This window comes from Sceloporus undulatus, chromosome 2 (assembly GCF_019175285.1).
Source record: "Sceloporus undulatus isolate JIND9_A2432 ecotype Alabama chromosome 2, SceUnd_v1.1, whole genome shotgun sequence".
NCBI classification, from domain to species: domain Eukaryota; kingdom Metazoa; phylum Chordata; class Lepidosauria; order Squamata; family Phrynosomatidae; genus Sceloporus; species Sceloporus undulatus.
The window spans coordinates 91196180-91215892 of record NC_056523.1 but is presented as its reverse complement, the minus strand read 5'-3'; the positions used below and the strand labels follow the sequence as shown (position 1 = coordinate 91215892).

At 40.3% G+C, this 19713-nt stretch overlaps 2 protein-coding genes across 6 annotated transcripts in view; one reads left to right on the top strand and one right to left on the bottom strand.

Moving 5' to 3' along the window:
• Window positions 1-6261, top strand: part of TCOF1 (treacle ribosome biogenesis factor 1) — a 64113-nt gene extending 57852 nt beyond the window's left edge. For 4 of the 5 annotated variants that reach the window (XM_042448899.1, XM_042448902.1, XM_042448903.1 and 1 more), the window contains 3 exons: window positions 283-353; window positions 4381-4414; window positions 5646-6261. In XM_042448899.1, coding sequence (XP_042304833.1) covers window positions 283-353; window positions 4381-4410 — 101 coding nt within the window. In that variant the 3' untranslated portion in view covers window positions 4411-4414; window positions 5646-6261. Of the gene's footprint in view, window positions 1-282; window positions 354-4378; window positions 4415-5645 lie in introns of all 5 variants that reach the window. The other variant, XM_042448904.1, reaches the window with a different exon arrangement.
• Window positions 6262-7436: 1175 nt separating this feature from the next.
• CD74 (CD74 molecule) overlaps window positions 7437-19713 on the bottom strand; it is a 19535-nt gene continuing 7258 nt past the window's right edge. The window contains exons 5-10 of the mRNA XM_042448905.1: window positions 18182-18244; window positions 16284-16379; window positions 15115-15184; window positions 12067-12255; window positions 10091-10162; window positions 7437-8932 (exon numbers count right to left, since the gene is read on the bottom strand). Coding sequence (XP_042304839.1) covers window positions 10104-10162; window positions 12067-12255; window positions 15115-15184; window positions 16284-16379; window positions 18182-18244 — 477 coding nt within the window. The 3' untranslated portion in view covers window positions 7437-8932; window positions 10091-10103. The remainder of the gene's footprint in view (window positions 8933-10090; window positions 10163-12066; window positions 12256-15114; window positions 15185-16283; window positions 16380-18181; window positions 18245-19713) is intronic.

Here is a 19713-nt window from a genome sequence, read left to right as displayed (position 1 = left end):
CCTTTTTCCTTTCAGACCAGTTTATTTTTCCTCTAGACTCTAAAATCCCTACATTACTCCCCCATCCTACTTTGATAGAGCAGGTTTTTAGAGTGCACACAGCAGAGAGAGTGATCACTGATTCTAGTAGAAGCAATGGAATTCAGCTCAAGTACCCTGCTCAATTTTGGTCTGAATTATTAATGATTATTAAATTTATTTTACAAGTGATTCTAGCAATGCTTTCTGAAAAGCTGTGGTCTGATTTCAGTTTTTCCCTCCATTACCACAAATCTTTTATAGAGAAAAAGAAGAATAAAAAATTGGAATCTCTTAGTGAAGATGGTTCACAGAAGAAAAAGAAGAAAAAAAAGGTAAGAAGCTTACTTGATTAGCAAACTTGTCTTGCATTCTACCAGTTTTTATAGAATGATACTCGGTGGAATCATTTTCTTTCTGTCGGCAAAAGTTGAATGTGTCGTAGCTGAAAAGGTTCAAGCCACAATACATGCTAAAGCTACAATGCTAAATAGATACACCAGAGAATAAGATCAAATGAAATCAGTTAGATTGACATCAAGGTGAAGTGTCTTGCACAGCAGTCTAGAGCAGTGTGTTGGAGAAGACCAATTTAGGTTATTGCATGGAGGGCTGGGCAAGACTTCCTAGTTTTTCTCTGAAAATGCTAGTTGTATGCATCCGTTAACATTGGGAGAATATCAGACATTATATTTAAGTCTTTCCCAAAACACACACAGACCTCTGAGAGTGCATGGTGTTACTAGACCTGGTTTTTGTTTCCAGATGAGTTCTTGGGTGCACCTTAACTCTAGCCATCTTGGGAATTTTTACCAAAGACAGAGTGGTAAAGAGATTATCAGTTTCAGATCAAAGAGTTCCTCCTTGGGGAAGAACAAAAAGTGGAGAACAACCAATTAAAATTTTTTAAGGTTTCTTGTCTCTCATTGCCAAAATGATGGTCTTTGTTTAATAATTTTGTTTTTTTTAAAAAGTTTGCTATAATTGGCTTTTTAGCAAATGAAGACCATCTTTTTAGCATTCTTTTTGCTTTTTTATTAATAGAAGAAAAACAAAAATGCATTAATCAACTTTTTTAACAAATTCATACAGTCTGTAATTTGTGGGCATGTAAAAGAAAGTGGCCATATATCTTTCAGTTTCCTTTCATCAGAAGAAAACCAAGCATTACATTCATTTTTTTCTAAATATACATAGGCAGATTTGCAGACCCATGCTTTAGCCAATAGAGAAAATGTGTACAGTATACGGATTTTACAATACAGAGCTTAGATAAAATGAGGGTGCAGGTAGATGCTGAACAAATACAGTTCAAATGAAACAGAATTTTTTACATCCCTAGTCATGGGCGTTGGAAAGATGGTAAAATATTTGTACATCTGATCCTGCTAAACCTTGTTCGTATTTAAGATACACAGGTTTTATCCTAAGAGACAGTCATTAAACAGGAAGGAAGGCAGGAACATGTTAGTGGTAGTTTTTCTTAGCGTTATTGTATTGAAATTTGGGCTGAAAGCTAAAGTAACTAAAGCTAAAGTAACAGGTGGCCTACCCTGCATGTGGTTCCTAGCTGCACACTGTTCTGAACTGGAGCTAGACCCAATCCCAAACTTGTGAAATTATTTCTTTAACACTGAGAGGGAAACACATTATTCTTGTGAACTAAGCTTTATTGAAGAATAATGGATGCAGCAGCTGTTTTATAGCACAGCAAAATGTCTACATGCTTTTGTGTAATATGGATCCAGCACCAACACCACCATGTTGGTGCTGGATCCATATTACAGGTGGTGGACTAGGACTCTAAACAATGATTCTCACGCAAACTATGTAGGAGCCAAAAAATGCAGTGGCCAAGTTCCTACATCAAGCAGGTGATGTGTTTTGTGTTTGTGTTCAGACAATTGCTGGTGGTCACCGGTGGAAAAGAGAGAGGGGGAAGGCAATTTAGACAACGAAAAAATAGCTTGTCTCAGCTTAAGAGAGGGAAAACAACACATAGATGGCATGCGCTGTCCTTTCCTCTAGAAACCAACTGCATCTTCATTGTTGCAATTTCCTTCCTTCTCTGCATTAGTAAGTGGCAGTAGTCACTTACTAATGCAGTGTTGGATGGTATGTGCGTGGCTGGACAATGATTCCCTGTGTCCTTCCAGTAAAGAGACCTAAGTATGTACAAGCTACACTTATGCGTGTGTATGTCACTAACAAGATCCTGCCCAGCTTCCATATGCTGATACATCACCCTCCCCTAAGAGTAAGGTATGCTGTAAAGCCCATAGTTTTTAGTAGTTGAATATTAAAGTCTCTTTGTGCAGCCATGGACCATTTCTATTTATTAGAAGCCATGGGAATAGCAAAAGGCAGATAGCTAACTGGAAAGGAAAACTCCTTCACATATCTCTCAGTTGTTCTCATGATAAAACAAATACATAGCTTATTCTTGATCTGCTGGAATGGTTTGCTATAATTAATAGAGTGACCTGGCTCTAATGAGAACAGAATAACTCCTTCCTTGCTTCTGAACAGCTATGTAATAGTTCCTGCATCTTTCATTCACCAAAGTGTAACTGTCTTTCCTTCTCTCCAAAATGTGAGCAGTGAGCAAAGTGCTTGTTCAGATCTAACATAATTACCCCTGGGACTTTGCCATTTTCAGACCTACAGACCTAGCTTGAGGTTCACACACACATCTACCTGTGCCCACAGCTACCTTTTGCACTAGAGTACTGAGCAATCTGTCGGTATCTTAGAATCATAGAGTGGGAAGAGACTGCAAGGGCCAGCTAGTCCAACCCCCTGCCACGCAGAAACTCTCGATCAAAGCATCACCGACAGATGTCCATCCAGCCTCTGTTTAAAGGCCTCTAAGGAAAGAGACTCCACCACTCTCTGAGGGAATGTTCCACTGTCGAACAGCTCCGACTGTCAGGAAGTTCCTCCTAATGTTGAGCTGGAATCTCTTTTCCTGGAGCTTGCATCCATTGCTCCGTGTCCTAGTCTCTGGAGCAGCAGGAAACAAGCTTGCACCCTCCTCAATATGACATCCCTTCAAGTATTTAAACAGGGCTATCACATCACCTCTTAACCTTCTCTTTTCCAGGCTAAACATCCCCAGCTCCCTTAGTCGTTCCTCATAGGGCATGGTTTCCAGACCCTTCACCATTGTAATCGCCCTCCTTTGGACACGCGCCAGTTTCTCAAAATCCTTTTTAAATTGTGGTGCCCAGAACTGGACACAATATTCCAGGTGGGGCCTGACCAGAGCAGAATAGAGTGGCACTATTACTTCCCTTGATTTAGATGCTATACTTCTATTGATGCAGCCTAAAATTGCATTGGCCTTGTTAGCTGCCGCATCGCACTGTTGCTATTTTGTGGTCTACTTGGACTCCTAGATCCCTTTCACATGTAGTTTCATTAAGCCAGGTATCCCCCATCCTATATCTGTGCATTTCATTTTTCCGCCCTAAGTGCAGTACCTTCCATTTCTCCGTGTTGAAATTCATTTTATTAGCTTTGGCCCAGCTTTCTAGTCTATTTCAAGTCATTTTGAATTTTGATCTTGTCCTCTGGAGTATTAGCTATTCCTCCTAATTTGGTGTCATCTGCAAATTTGATAAGTATGCCCCCAATTCTGTCATCCAAGTCATTGATAAAGATGTTGAATAGCACTGGGCCCAGGACAGACTCCTGTGGGACCCCACTGGTCACTTCTCTCCAGGATGAAAAGGAGCCATTGTTGAACACCCTTTGAGTTTTGCCAGTCAACTAATTACAAATCCATGTAACAGTTACTTTAGCTAGCCCACATTTCACTAACGTGTTTGCAAGAATGTCATGAGGAACCCTGTCAGAGGCCTTACTGAAATCAAGATATACTATAATCCACAGCATTCCCTTCATCTATCAAGCTGGTAATTTTATCAAAAAAGAGATTGTCTGGCATGACTTGTTTCTCTGAAACCCATGTTGACTTTTTGTGATTATGGAATTGCCTTCTAGATGTTCACAGATTCTCTGTTTAATGATCTGTTTTAGAACCTTTCCTGGTATTGATGTCAGACTAACTGGACAATAATTGTTGGGATCCTCCTTTTTCCCCTTTTTGAAGATAGGAACAATGTTTCTGACAGTGGACTATTTTTTTTAAAAACAGGGAGGTAATTTGGCCAGTATGTGATATGGAGACAGGAGAGACAGTTATGTGAGTGAATGGCCCTAGAAAAGAACTGAACGGACTCATTTCCACTGAAATGAGGTCTGTGTGCTGTGAATTGAAACAAAGATTACCATTTTTACTCTGCTATTTGTATATGGTGTTTTTTAAAATCTAAATAACTTTTTTTGGATTTCTTTCAGAAAACAGGTGACCTTGAGACAGCTGCATGAACAAGTAAGTATACTTAAGCACTTTGCTGATTACTTAATATTAATTTGGCAAAGTTTAAATGTATAACAGTCTCTTTCTGGATAGAATCTTTTGTTCAGTTTGAGAAGCTGGATATTTCCTTGCATGAAAATCTGGACCCCTCCTGATCTTTTGGATAACTCCCACCATTCTGATTACTGGCCATGTTGACTGTAAGAATTGAAGTCAAACAATATCTGGAGAGCCCCAGGTTGGGATGACCGGTTTAAATTACTCTTCTTCCAGTCTGATGTTTCTGACTATACATCCCATAACGCCTGACCAGTGGCCATGCTGGCTAGGGCAGGGGGTGCACAGCGTTTTCAGCTTCAAGAAAAATATCCAGTCATTTGAACAGGGTTCAGGGGAGACACCACTCAAATGTCTCTTTTGCTTGCTCACTGACATATGTAGTCACAAACACACACACAACATTCTTCATGAAAATAAATGTCTACTACCTGCAAGTAGTGGTGGATAAACAGCTATTTCAGACACTGAGGCATGGCAAGGCTAGGATGAAAAGAGCACAGGGCCATGCAAGGTTCAGGGGCCACATGGAAAATAGCAGAAGGCTACCTACACCCTGAGGCCACACACTTGTAAGAGCAGAATACCTAGAGGGTCTCAGGTGAGAGAAGGCCAATTTTAAGCGACATGCATATTTATTCATTGATTTAATCATGGATAAGTTACATTAAGTCCACCCAAGGTGTCAAAACAAAACAGAAATATAAACATGCAATTATATATATATATATATTATCCATCCTTCCTTTTTCCATGACACCAATGGCTGGTGGTTTCCCAGCAGCTGTGTGAGATTCATCCCCTTCCAGAAGGAGACACCGTTTTTCCACCCTTGCGTTTAAGGCAGATCTTTATTGTTGTGTGGCATTGTTGTCATGATCTAGAATAGATCTACAGAAGGCTCTTATACAGTATACAAGACTCCTGTTCAGTAACACAGGAATGCAGATAAGAATATCCCAAAATAAACTGAGGTCTTGGGGATGGGGGAAGTCAGATGGATCTAAGGTGAAGGGAAGGTGGCTTTCTGATTACTGACAGAAATAAAGCTAGCATGTCATCCACATATGGATGAGAAGAGACAACAGCTGCATATAATACATCCTAGAAGGATCTCTCCCCTTATAGTACCAAATTTTTCATAATCTCCTTTCTTTCCTCCACCCCCCACCCCCTTTTCCTGCAGTGACTGTACAACACATGGAAATTACTGGGAACGCTCAGCAGAAAGGAACTACTTGTTTATATTTTTTTAAACAAAGAAGACCTGGCTGTCAAAAGTTTGAATTTAAATCTTAATTTATAACTATTTTTAACAGTGAATTTTAGAGCTAATAGCTACTTCCCATTGACCTGGACATGGGCCTTGGAGAGGGAAGGTACACTTGATTGCATTTCCAAGGGAGAACATTCAGATAATGTTCCTATAGAAATGAAATGTGGGGGACATGAAACCAGCTTTGATCGTTCTGGGTTTTTTAAAATCCTTCAATGTTTCTTATTGCTGTCTCCTCATCCTTCTTTACCTACCCTCGTCCAACCTTTAAGAGTTATATTTTTAAAGCAAAACAATCACCAACCCTCTTTTTACATCCCCTGCTTTTCAGTTAAGTTTAAAAAAAAAACAAAAAAAAACAGGAAAGGAGATCCTGATCCTCTAACTCATGCTTTCTTCCAGTGCTCGGTATGTACAAAGCCATGTTGTCCCTAGACTGTGATCTTTTCACTCTGGTTTTTTGTTTGTTTTTGTTCTGCCTTTCTCTTTATAAATGATGGAACAGAATAAAAGATTTTGACTGGAATAAGAGTGTGCGTATCTTTGGAAACCTAAAATGGGAAGTTCAGCCTCAACTAAATGGAATTTGGCCAGCCCTCACCCAGCTGGGGTTTTGTATGGGATGCGTTAGTCCCTTTCTTTTAAAAATGAACCACAGTTTTAGAGCACGGTTCAGGAAATGTGGAGGGGTGGGGGCATTTTTCAGTCTGACAGTACTGCCCCGGACTTCCTGATGCAACCAGAAGTGATGTCATGTCACTTCCTGTTTTATTTTTGGCTGATTTTCAGCCCATTGAGGTTGATTGAGAGCATCAGGGTGTTGTGAATGTGAAAGCATTGCATGATTTTGAACCATTTTTGCCCCCCTCTAAAAGAAATCATTGGCTGTGTTCTAGAATTTATTCCTGGCGTTTTGCCTTCATCTGTGGCTGGCATCTTCATTGAAAATGAAGATGTCACCAACAGCATTTTTCTGCTGGCTGTTCATACATAATCACACCTACACTCCCTTAACACTTATCCTGTTCATTGTGTCTTCCCAGCCCTTGTGCCTTGTGGAGTGGAAATTGTTCCTTACAGTGACCAAGATATCTAAATGCAACCTATTCCTAGTGTCAGAACATGCCCACCACTGCTGTATTGTCTAGTGATAAAAAAGCAGCTACAAGGCTGTGACCTGCAGGAACAATTTGAGTACCCGGTGTAAAAAGGAAGGATAAATAGCAGTGCTCTTCTGACAGAGAAACTGTGATCATTTAATGCTATAGGAGGGTCTCCAGTTTGACTAAGGGCCTTACTCCAGTGGTTTACTTAGCACAATGCCTACGGCTATGGAGTATGTCAAAGTGAACTTGCTGCAGAGTAACCATGTATAAAACTACTTCAAATATAGGTTTTTTAAAAATCTCTCTAAAGTGTGCAGCAGTTAAAAGGGGAGTTCTTTCATCTTTGCAGTTTCCCACCTGTTCCATTGCAACTGCTTTGACTTCATAGCTGAGCAGAATCAGATGAAAACTACTGAAGCATGGGAAGCATTAACACGCACCAAGCAATTACTGTATTGGATAAAATGAATGTGTGAGAACATTTCCCTTAAATAACTAGTAATTTCATTTTTACTTTATTTTTTTGCAAAGGATGTTCTGGTGTGCTGTTGGAGTGATAAAGGGTCAATTATTCATTTTCAATGGACAAGAGCGCTTAATTAGTGGGTTATTTTTATTTTGCAAAAGCTTATAATTAAAATCATCATCTTGGCAAGTTTGTTAACAGTGATCATACATTCAAAATATATTAGTACATATCTCACAGAGTAGCATTTGGAAGATGAGTATCAAAAAGTCTGCCAGTTCTAAGTCTTTACTTCTAAAAAAACAAAAACTCAGCACTTTACTTGCTAATGTCATTGAAAAAAACACTACTGCTTTGAGTGAGAAAAAAGAAGCCTGTTGCCTTGATGAATATCTCTATTGCCCCACTGATAACTCCATTATCCATAAGGGAAAGAGGTGGAGGGAATGAAAGAATCCAGCAGCATCTTTGAGTCTAAAAGGTTCATTCCAGCATGAGCTTTTATTGACTAACAGACATACATCTGAAGAGGTGGTTTAATATACACAAAAGTTCATTCTGAAATAAACCAGTTAGTCTCAAAGTGATGCTGGATTCCTTGTTTCCTCCTTTGTTCTCATTTTATATAAGAATTGCCACTAAAGCAGGTGGTGGGCTAAGCTAATATGGTTAGAGATACACAGCTTCATAAGGTACAGTGACTTTCAGTGCCATATTTTAAACATCTGAGTAAAGCAAGAGAGGAAATGTATGGCTCTTCAGATGTTGTTGAATTGCAGCTCCCCAAATTCCTCACCTTTGGTTACAGTAGCTGGGAGTTGCAGTTCAATGTCTGGCCACATGACACCCACCCATGCTCCAGAAGATATTCTCTTCCATCAAGGTCAAGCATGGCCTTCCAGAAGTTTTGCACTACAACTCTCAGATTCCTCACCATTGCCTGGATCTCATGGGAGTTGTAGGCCAAAAAAGTTTAGAGGGCCATACACAAATAGCAAATATGCAAAAATATAAATATGCACAATGTTCCATAGAAATCTGTGACCTATTGTGATGCTTGTAGAATTTCTATGCATTCAGTAGAAGCCTTATGGGGAAAATCTAGGCAAGGGGAATCCATCATAAAGAAATAGTCATTTTAAAGAATATGTTTTGGAAAGCTATACACATCATCTTGTATTTACGGAAAAGCCAGACTCTGACATTTATCCCATTGTCTTTCAAAACCCTGCACTGAGCTTCCTATTCATGTTGCCTGATTAGCCAGAAAATCACCACAGGCTTTATTTGGTCAAAATAAGCAATTCTCTTTTCTTATACTCAATATTAAGGGAAACATCAAGCTTTCCCATTCAGAAATGTTTCTTATTGAAGCCATGTTCATGTTAAGTGTTCCCATTTCTGGAAAAAAAAATAGGGCTGAGCTCTACAGGCTATCTTTATCAACCTACTTATTCACCCTTCCATTAAGAATAATGCTTAATCCTCAGAATTTAATAATGGTTGCTGCTAACCTAATTTAGAAAATCGATACAGAAGGATGGCAGAAACTAGAGCATGCTGGAGATGATAAGCTGGACTTCTTGACCTGATATAGTTGATGCTGCCTTCTTTGTTTGCATTTTCTAAGGAAAGAAGAGGGGGGGAAAGAAAAATGAATGGTAACTAATACAGGCCAAGATTTCTTATTAATGGAAAATTTAAAGATGAACAACATTTAGGTACTGTATTTAGCCATGTAAGGTTACTGGTGTCCCTTTTAATATATATATATATATACATACATACATACATACATACATACATATATATATATATAAACACACACACACACACACACGGTGAAAATACCTCACCATCATGAGAGATGATATTATGTGCTCGAGTAAAAGCCTATGGATTAGTCTAGTAAAGTTCACCTGGCAATTTACTAAAATGTCTTTTTACCTACCTGGTTTTTTCTACCTCAAAGATAATGGCACTTCTGTAACCAGAAAATGCCAAAGCCTTAGATGATTGAGATTCAGACTGCAATTTAAGCAAGTTTCATGAAATAAGCACAATTTAGTCAAGACACCATTAACTAGCATTACTACATCTGTGTACGACTGCAGAGGACTAAGGCCTGTTTAAAAAATAGATTAATGGTGGAATAACAGACCCTTACGCCATGATTCTAGCCTAATTGGAGGATGTATCCTGTTCACCTTTTATTCACTGTGCCCTAAATCCAATTGTTAGTCTAATTAGAGCAGATGTACTGAATTAACATAAATCTTGATTTACCAAGTTCCCATTGATTCAATGGGTTTAGTCTGGACTAAACTGGATTAAGGCCATACTCCTGTCCCTCTCTGATACTTAAAAGAAGTTTAATATAATTGTTTTGTTGGGACCCAGCAACACAGTACTTGCATTTCACAAGGTATATTATTTGGCTTCATTCATTTTAAATTATTTGGCTTCATTTTAGCTGAACATTCAACCAGTGAATGGGGAAAAGTGCTCTCAACATACATTCCTAAACCATCACAGACCAAATCCATTTTACCTTCATAGAGAATAAAACTATCAATAGGAATATTAGTTATATATGACTTTGAGGCATACAGCATGTTGCCGCATGCCTCTGAATACTAGTTATTGAAGAAAAAGAGCAGAAGAGATATATTGCTCTTGGGTCTTGCACGTGGCCTTCCCATAGGCATCATGTTGGTCCTGTGGAGAACAGCAAGGGGACTTTGCAGGCTTTTGGATAACTAGCAGGGTTCTTCTTCAGTTACCTTGTAAGTTTAACTAGGCAAGCTCCAGGCCTGAAGAGGTGACATTCTCAAGATCCAGCATTTTCCCCTTTTCTGCGTAGAGAGAAAGAGAAAGAAGAAAACTCAGTGCTTTTCAGTGTACAAAGAAATTATTACTTCCACATCAACTCTAGGAAGCTCTTAAACAGAGTATGGTGTTTCATGTTCAGCAGCAGGAACTGTTTGTTTTTGCTGGGCTTTAATTTTAAATCTATGCAACAGTCTTCTTTAGTAACACATACATTTATGAATATTTGGGCATCATATTCTTTACAACTAATTGAGGAATCATTATGTGAACCCTGCCAAATCCCCTCTTACCAAATTGAAGGTTAGGTGTTTTTAACCAAAGCTTGTGTACTTATTAGCAGAGTTACTGAGGTAATGGTAAAAGGGAGGGGTGGACAACTGTGAAAGGCTAGGGGGTCACATTAGTGTTTTTTTAAAGCCTCTTCAGGGCAGAAATGTGGCAAAAATGACCCCCACATCCCCTAAAGCAATGGTTCTCAACCTTCCTAATGCCGCAACCCTTTAATACAGTTCCTCATGTTGTGGTGACCACCAACCATAAAATTGCAGTGTCTCAGTTCCTAAGACCATCAGAAATATGTGTTTTCCAGTGGTCTTAGGCAACCCCTGTGAAAGGGTCATTAGACCCCCCAAAGGGGTCACGACCCACCACCGCCCTAAAGGGCATCTGAAAGCAAAATGTTTGGCTCCCTGGGGCCCATGCTTTTACGTACCCCAGTATATATTTTGCATATTGTAGATAGTGATGATGATGCAATTAAAAATATTGGTGTGGGGGGGGGATTTGTATGCTCTGTGGAGTCATGTTAAGTGATACTTTTAATGATTTGTCATGATATTGTCTTGAGAAGAAATTCTGACTGATTATGTACAGAGGATGTTTTTTAAGCCATCTTGTCTTTTATCTTGCTGCTGTTCCAGTTGTTATGTTCTGAACAACTTAGAAAATGGCAGCCTAGCAAAATCCAAAATACCAAGAGAGGCGAATTCTTTAATATGTTTCCAGAGATTTTCCTACTTTGTGGATGGGGTGGTGGTGGTGCGTGAATGATGGTGGTTCTAGCTCCATCATCAAACTAATATAATAGAACTATTGTTTCACATTCTATTGCTTCAGATAGCATCCCCATTATGGAGTCACAGGGGTTACATGTACAGAAAGTGAAGTGAACTTCTCTTCCACTAAGAACAAACCTGCTACAACCAAAACACTCAACTTCTGTCACCAGGATATTTTATGCAGGCTTACACCAAATTGCTCCATTTACATTCTGGGTTCTGGGGTTCTCTATGATTAACTCCTTACCCACTTTCTGAATAAGTCATCGATGTGGCTGTCTCCGTACCATTCTATTCAGAAGGCATGAAATAGCACTGCTACAACTACCTCAGTGATTTCCACCCAAAGGCAGGAAATGTGATCTTATTTGGACTACCATCTCCCAGAATCTTGCAGCCAGCACTGCCAGCAAAAGTAGCTTTCCAAGCTCTACATCCTGCGCTGCCAACATTTTAGGCCTCAATGCAAATAAGGGGAGTAAATAACTCCTAAGAGCCATCACAATGTAGTGGTTTCAGCTTTGGACTACAACTCTGAAAACCCAGGTTTGAATCCCTGCTCCTCTATGGAAACCCAATGGGTGCCCTTGGGCAAGTCCAACATTCTCAGCATCAGAGGAAGGCAAAGGCACCCCCCCCCCCAAACAAATCTTGCGAAGAAAACCCCCATGATATGATTGGCTTAGGGTCGCCATAAGTCACAAATGACTTGAAGGCACACAACAACAGGAATTAACTCCTGTAAGTGGGTCACTCTAACGTTGCTTCATAGCTACTGCAAAACCATCTTGACACTACAAAGAAGATCTGCAAGCTCCTTAATGTCTTCCTCCCACACAATGATTGCACAGGACAAACAAGCTCTTTACCAGTGCATTCCAGGGGTCCACGGCCTTTAGTGCCCTCAATCTCTGTGCCATTTTTGTAGACACACCAGCAAAACCCAGTGCTATGATGGCACTGTTTAGGCAAATAGTTGCCGTTTTCATCACACTGGGCACAGAATCTTCCCAGATGGATACCTTTAGTACACTCTTCTTGCTGGCACTTGGTTTTCACTTTAAAACAAAACAAAAACCAAGGAAATTCAGTATGTACAGTTAATTGCTATCAATGTCTTTTCATGCATCTGTAATTACATATAAAAAGGCTACCTTACCTTACCTTACCTTACCTTACCTTACCCTAGTTCTGTGTAGAAAGAAGGAGTGTACAGAGCAGACACTGGCCCTCCAGACATTGTTGAACTGCAATTCCCATCAGCTCCAGCAAGCATGGCTAGTAGCCACAGATGATTGGAAATATACTTTAATAACATCTTGAGGGTTATAAGAACCCCGATCCTGGGGCAGAGCAGTGATGTTCAATCCCTGACTCTTCCGCCCAAATATTTCCACCCCCCAGAATCCCTGCCCTTTAGCCACTGTGAGCTGGTACTTCTGAAAGCTCCAAATCAAAACACCTGTAGAGACAAACATTTCTATTCCTAGTCTATACATTAAGTAGGGCCCAATGGTAAAGCTCAATCTGAGCTGCAGTAATTCATGTGTGAATGCTTCTCCAATTTAAATAGACTCCTTGCCTATAGATAACTACTGTGTCAAAAAGCAGAGTTTAACTGAGCCTTCCTCCCTTGACAGACTGCTTTTTTGTGTGCAAAGAGTATTTTAGATGAAGTAGGGTACATTCAGACATACAATGGTAATCCACCGCCCCCAGACATGAGCAGCTTAAAACTGACCAGTCCAGGAAAAATATTTGTCTTCTGCTGTAAATGTTGTCCCTTGGGATGAAAATGTGTTGTTCCATGTTGCTACACCATGGGAAGGGAAGGAGTAATGGAAAAAATTGTGTGTAAGAATATGCCAGTTTAATTAGGACAGCGATTTTATTGGGATGGCTCCCAGGGAACCCATTTGGCCTAATGAGAGCAAATGCTAATGAGCACTTCTTAATGGAGGTAGTATTAATATAAATTCTGCTAATGGGGATCTGTCTGACCACTGCTGAGTGGCTAATTGGTATGGAGATTCCAGCTTCAGGCTTTTATTTCAGAAATCGCTGAAATCACAGAAGGAGGGGATCATTCTCTTTGAACATTGTTTGTGCCAAGATTTGACGCAGAAAAGTCACTGCCTGTGTTGGTGTGCAAATTCATGATAGTTAACAAATCATTGGAGGATGGGAGCTATTAAAATTCTTCAGATATATTAAAGTTTTTTTCCCAAAGTGAGTCTTAATTCAAACTACAAATTCTTCATCCTTCCTCACAGGAACATCCTCTGGCTCAGAGAATTACAATTTTAAATGAATTGTGCTTTGCCAATTATTTTGCTTGTGTTACTCAGGTCTGTGACTTAGCAGGCTATTTTTTAAAAAAATCTTTTGTGTGATTTAAGAAAGAGGAGCAACCAAAGGGTTCTTAATCACAGACAACACATAATCCAGCAAACCTGAACTCCATATTGGCATAATGGCTTCTTGGCAATCATGTCTCTTTCGGGGGGGGGGGGGGAATTGCCAATCCATCACATCTGATAGCAAAAGAAGTACTGCCCTACATCAGGCACAGACTATAGAAGCATTACTTTGTAAAATTACATCTCCTGGCCAGTTGTAGTCCCCCAAAAATGATATTTCCAAGCAATAGCCAAAATGGAATGGAGAAGGATGTGGTTGGGAAGTGTGTGGAAACAGCCCCTGGCATAAGAGAAATATCCTTCCATTCACACTAAGATTTCTTTAGAGCCAAATCATTGTTTTGAACATGGGATGCTGTTCCCCAAGTGGCAACTATGTGAGGAGTTTTATCTCCTTGTCCTCATAATATGCAGTTTATTTATTCTACACTGAAGCAGAAAACATGCGGCCTTCCATATGTTGCTGAAACCCCAAATCTCATCAGTCTCAGCCATCAGGAATGATGGCAGCTATAGTCCAACAGCATGATAGTGGTTTGAGTGGGAGACTACAGCTCTAGGGACCAGGGTTCAAATCCCCACTCAGCCATGGAAACTCACTGAGCGACAGTGGGCATGTCATTCTCTCAGCCTCAGAGGAAGGCAAAAGGCATCTGAAGAAATCATACCAAGAAAACCCCATGAACCCATGGCCTTAGGGTTGCCGTGTCAGAAACAATGAAGGCATGCAACAACAGTAGTCCCAACAACACCTTGAGAGCTACTCTACATCATAATCTTTTCATGCTATGCACTTTCTAGTCTCCCTTCTTGCTGCTGATCAGGAACATGGAAACAAGTCATGATACCACATGACTGGATAAGGTAACAGGACATGAGAATTCCCGATACACCTGCCATTTTTTGTGGCAACCATAAATCCTGTATCATATCTAGTACCATGGGTAAGCTGCAGGCACTTCAGCACTTAACTTCCCCTAAAAGCTGAATTATATTGAAGTATTTTGGCCCCATACAGACAGGCCAAAATAAAGCTGCTTTGGGTCACTTTGGAGGTATGCTGTTTAAATGATGCGTCCTAAGAGTCCGGAAGCCACGCCAAAGCCACGATCCAGTCCTATAGACTGGAGCACAGCTTTGGTGCAGCTTCCGGACTCTTAAGACGCATGCATCATTTTAAGAGCATACCTCCAAAGTGACCCAAAGCAGCTTTATTTTGGCAGTCTGTATGGGGCCAAAATACTTCAATATAATTCAGCTTTTAGGGGAAGTTAAGTTTTTTTTGTCACCTCAGCTCACCTCTTCTTCATTTTTAAAACATTGGGGTTTTGCTTCACATCACTTTATTCCTGTACTTCTTCAGAAAGTAACAAAAGCTGCAACAAACTGAACATTGCTTTGTGTACTGGTCTGAATGTAACAGGATCAGCCGGAGGTTCAGAAATTTTTGCATAGTTTTCCTGCAGAATCTTTTTCGACCCTACTGTTTTACCATACCTTTTTCTTCTGGGATCTGATTTTGAGCCATTTGGAAGAGGAGCCACTTGTGCATCCAGGTTTCAAAGGCCTGCAGGAGAATCAGTGGAAAATTTTATTTCTATTTGCTTTGATTCAGAAGTCAGTTAGAACAACAGAGACAAGGTAAGTCTGTGTGTGCTGACATGAAACCAAGATCCCCTGTGGTTGAGGAGAGCATCTGAGGTTTGCATGGGGGACTCCATGGTGGCTTTCTATCAGCACCAAGACTCACTATTGTGCTGCAATATAATGCACACACACAAACATGCATACATGTGCACACACATTACTGATAGAGAGTAGAAGTAATCAGAGAAGAATCTGGCTATGCTGCCATTACCAGATGCAGGCTTAGCATCTTGTCCACCAGAGGTCTCAGCAAATGATGTCTTTAGTCTGTGTCTGGTCATAGAGACATAGGCAGATGCTTTTAGAGTCTCTCTCTCCCTCTTTACCAGAAACAGAATGGCTGTTAGGGGGGCTATCACAGCCAACAGTGAGTCAGGGAGGAGGGCTTTTGATGCTGCAGAGGGAGGAAGAGAATATCAACCTCTGCAATTACCAATATATATATATATATATGAAAGTGTAAGGTGGATTAACACTTGCATATATCACTAACAGGATGCCAACAATTTTGGATCAACTCTGCTTTCTGGAGGATAATCTTACAGTGATATGTGTTCCCCTAGACAGCTGGTGGGGAGAAGGACTCTGTTGGAGTGATAATGCTTTAAACTCCCAATATAGCCCCAACGAAAGCCTGTAAACCCCCAACTAGGGTTGTAAATAAACCTTAGTTCACAAAGAAACTGTAAAGCTCCCTGAACCTAGCTCTGACAATACTGAATCCTGGTTCCTTAAAATTTCTTGCCACATGAATATATGATAGATGGCATTCAAAAACAAACTAGAAGGTATATCCATAGCTTTGGATATATGGCCGTGTTGAAACAAATACTTTTTCCAAGTTCTTCCTATCAGAGTTGACAATAAAGAGGCAATATTGGAGAGTGAAATGGAGAGTGCTTCTACTATACAAGAGTTCTCCTCTGCACAACAAATCCATTGTGCATACCTCAAGACTGGAGAGAGTCTACATTTTTCAAAATAGTCTGCCAGATTTTGGGAAGGATGGCAGCACTTACCTTCCAGTCCTCGTAATCCATGCGTTTCCTCAGCTGACCAATATTTTCCAAGAAGTTGTTGTTCAGCTCAGGGAATTTTCTCAAAGGGTTTTCCCGCTGTAGAGGAGGAATATATTAACAAAGGGCACATAGGGAAAGTAAGACTGCAGGAAGCCCAGAAAGAGACTGCTATTGGCAGAGCTTAAAATTTTTAATTTTTTGTATTACAGCTCCCAGACTCCTGCAGCCAGCATGGGGAATTCTGGGAGCTGTAATAATAATAATAAAAATTAAGTTTTACAAGATCTGATTGTTCAAGGAAGATTAAGACAATCCTCAGAGGACAGTATGATTTAACAAAATTGCAGCACATGAAAGGGGCAACTCCACCACAGTGGTTCAATCAGAGGTTCGTGATAGTGAGGGTCACCCAGCCTTCTCCAAATTGAACCAAAGGTATCGAGCAAAACACAGATAGTGTGGAGTCAGTCTCCCCTCTTTATCACTTCTCCTCTACTTTCAGTGTCCTGACATCAGCCTCCACCTCTCATATGCATTTGCTACAATCTGCATCAAAATACAAGGATAACGGGAGATCCCTGGGATCAAAAAACAAAAAACAAAGCTGCTTGTCTTTTCTAAAGTTTCATAAGTATTTAGGCATGCACTACAAATCCCATCACCTGAGCTTTTAGCATTGAAAATTCCTTAGTATCATAATTCAGTCTGTCAGATTCGTATAAAGAATAGCCAATACTGTCTAAACTTCTGATCGGCCATATATTCCCAGATTCAAAGTCATGTAGAAAAATTAATGTGTGCGGTAGGACGGGAAAGGATTTCCATAGTATATCCTATAAAGCTGGTGTACTTTTCACAACTAATGGTATGCCATTTAGGTCTTGGTCTGTAGTAAAGATCCAAAAACACTTCATGTACAGCCATGGACAAAGTGTATGCATAGAAGCAACTGTCCTTTTGTTGTTTTGGGAACTGCAGCTTCCCTATTGATTACATTAAAAGGAAGAACCAAAGTGCTGTTCAATAGAACATTGAAGGCTGGCCCACTGAAAGCAATGAACACTGGCAACTACAGGCAGTTGGTTCCCCTACTGTTTTCCATCCCACCACTTTCCCTCTTGAGATCCATGAGATATACAGTATATACATACTGTAGCCAAGATCCTGCATTGACAGATGTAGCAATGATGATGGAAGTTGAAGGCTTTCATGGCTGGCATCCATAGTGCTTTGTGGGTTTATCGGGTTATGTGGCCATGTTCTCACAGAGTTTCTTCCTGACGTTTCGCCAGCATCTGTGGCAATGATGTAGCTCTGTTGTCATCGCAACGTCTGCTAAATCTACCACCCATCCACCCAAAGCCTATCTGTTAAGCCAGGCAGTGTCCCAGCCAGAGTTTTCAAGATGCTGAAGACCAGAGTCCTGGAAAAGCTGCAGCATTTTCCTGGTAACAGGGTGTGTTGAGATGGGCAGCTGGACAGACCTCTTAGGATCCTGCCACAACTGCTTGTCTCAATAAACTCTGTGACAAGGAGGGGGATGCCGTCATTTCCCAGTGCCCTGATTTGCAGTGCCTCAAAAACCTTTTTGTTGGGGCATTGCCTGGCTTAAGAGGTAGGTTTGGGTTTGTTCAGTCATTGACCACTGTGAATTCCCAAACTCTTGTAAATATTGAACAGGATTTGAGCATTGTTTACAACCAAGCATCACTCCTGGTTCTCACTTCTGACAACATTCAAATACATTAGCAATTCACCTGAACTTAAAGGACTGCCTTGATGCATCAGATCAAAGATCTATCTAATGGCTCTGATGCAGGTAATCTAAGCTGAATCTGTGTCTTCAAGTGATCAGACAGAGTTACAGTTGTCATGGGACGGGGGGATGAGATGCTTACCAGTAGGACACGTTTGACCTGGTCTTCAGTGCTGTTGGTCAGCTTGGCTTCATATGCCAAAGACTACATAAAGGATAATAAAAAAAGTTAAAATCTCAAGAATGGCAACAAAAAGGAGCTCTAGATTCCATTATTATAGCTGAGAATACATGGGATGCATCTGATTTAGATGGTACAGTGACTAATTTGTTTAGAACAGTGACTAAACAGAGGATGGGGAGCATGTGGTGTTCCATATGTCATCAGACCAATACTTCCATTGTTCCTCATCACTGGATATGGCTGGTGTGATCTACAGTGCAACCTCTGGAAGGCCACACATTCACTATCTGTAGAATAGAAGTTGTTGCTTAATTTTGACTCAGTAATGAGCCCTGAAAACACTACTTACTAGGGTCCTAATCCAAGTACTAACTCCAGATTTTCCAGATTTTCTTAAGACTGCAACTCCCAGCAGCCCTAGTCAGCATAGCCAATGGTGGAGAATACTGGGGGCTGAGGTCCAACAACTCTGGAAGACCACGTGATAGCCTGCTTAACAAGCTGCCTCTGATCTTTCCCATACACTAGAGCCAGACTAAAGATTCTCTAGCTAGGTACTGTACAAGTTGAAAAGTTAGTCATGATTTAAGTTAAATATCACTAAGTGGGAACAAAGCACAACTCACAGCGATAAATATAATCTGTTCATTGGAATTTCCACTCATGAGATCCTCTTATGTTCCTAAACCAGCTGGTGACCTTTGGCACTGTACTTTGATCACAGTATCTAAATAACATTGCCAAGGAAGGCTACTCCAGTGTCAAATCATTCTGGCCACTGCAGTGACCAAACAAGGGCTGAGAATAGGTCTGGCCTAATAGGCTGTCCACTTCATTCATGTCACATTGTCCGAGATAGACAAACTCACCCTGTGCTCTGAAACTGTTGTTTCAGAAATAATTTATCTACAGGTCTTAATCTGAGCAAGAACATGTCCATTTTAAGAGCCTTCACTTTGTTTCTGAAGCTGATGTAAGGTCTTCATCAAGGATAATTATGAAGTTGATTCATAGTAATTGTCATCAGGCTTCACCATGTATTCATGTGTTTTATTGGAGGGAAGATAGTTTAGAAGGATGAGAATGACTGTCTCAACAGAACAGTCTCCCAATCACAGAGATATGTAAGACAGGGTACCCTAAGCTTAAACTGCAGGGCATACAGGTGTGTACTGAGAGAGGGAGAGAGAGAGAGAGAGATTATTCCATTTTAAGACTGAGTTGCTTCAAACCTATTAGCAAACCAGTTCCTCCCACTGTTTGTTTTTGTACTAAAGGAGGGCATGAAAAGATATGGTTAATGCCCTCCTTAATCCATAGACCTCTGAGCTCCAAGGACTGTAGTGAGGATGTTTTATGGATTAACTCTATTGCATTGTATGGTTTTTAAGATGTTGTAACCCGCCTTGATTCCTTGAGAAAAGGCAGGCTATATATAAATATTATTATTATTATTATTATTATTATTATTATTATTATTATTATTATTA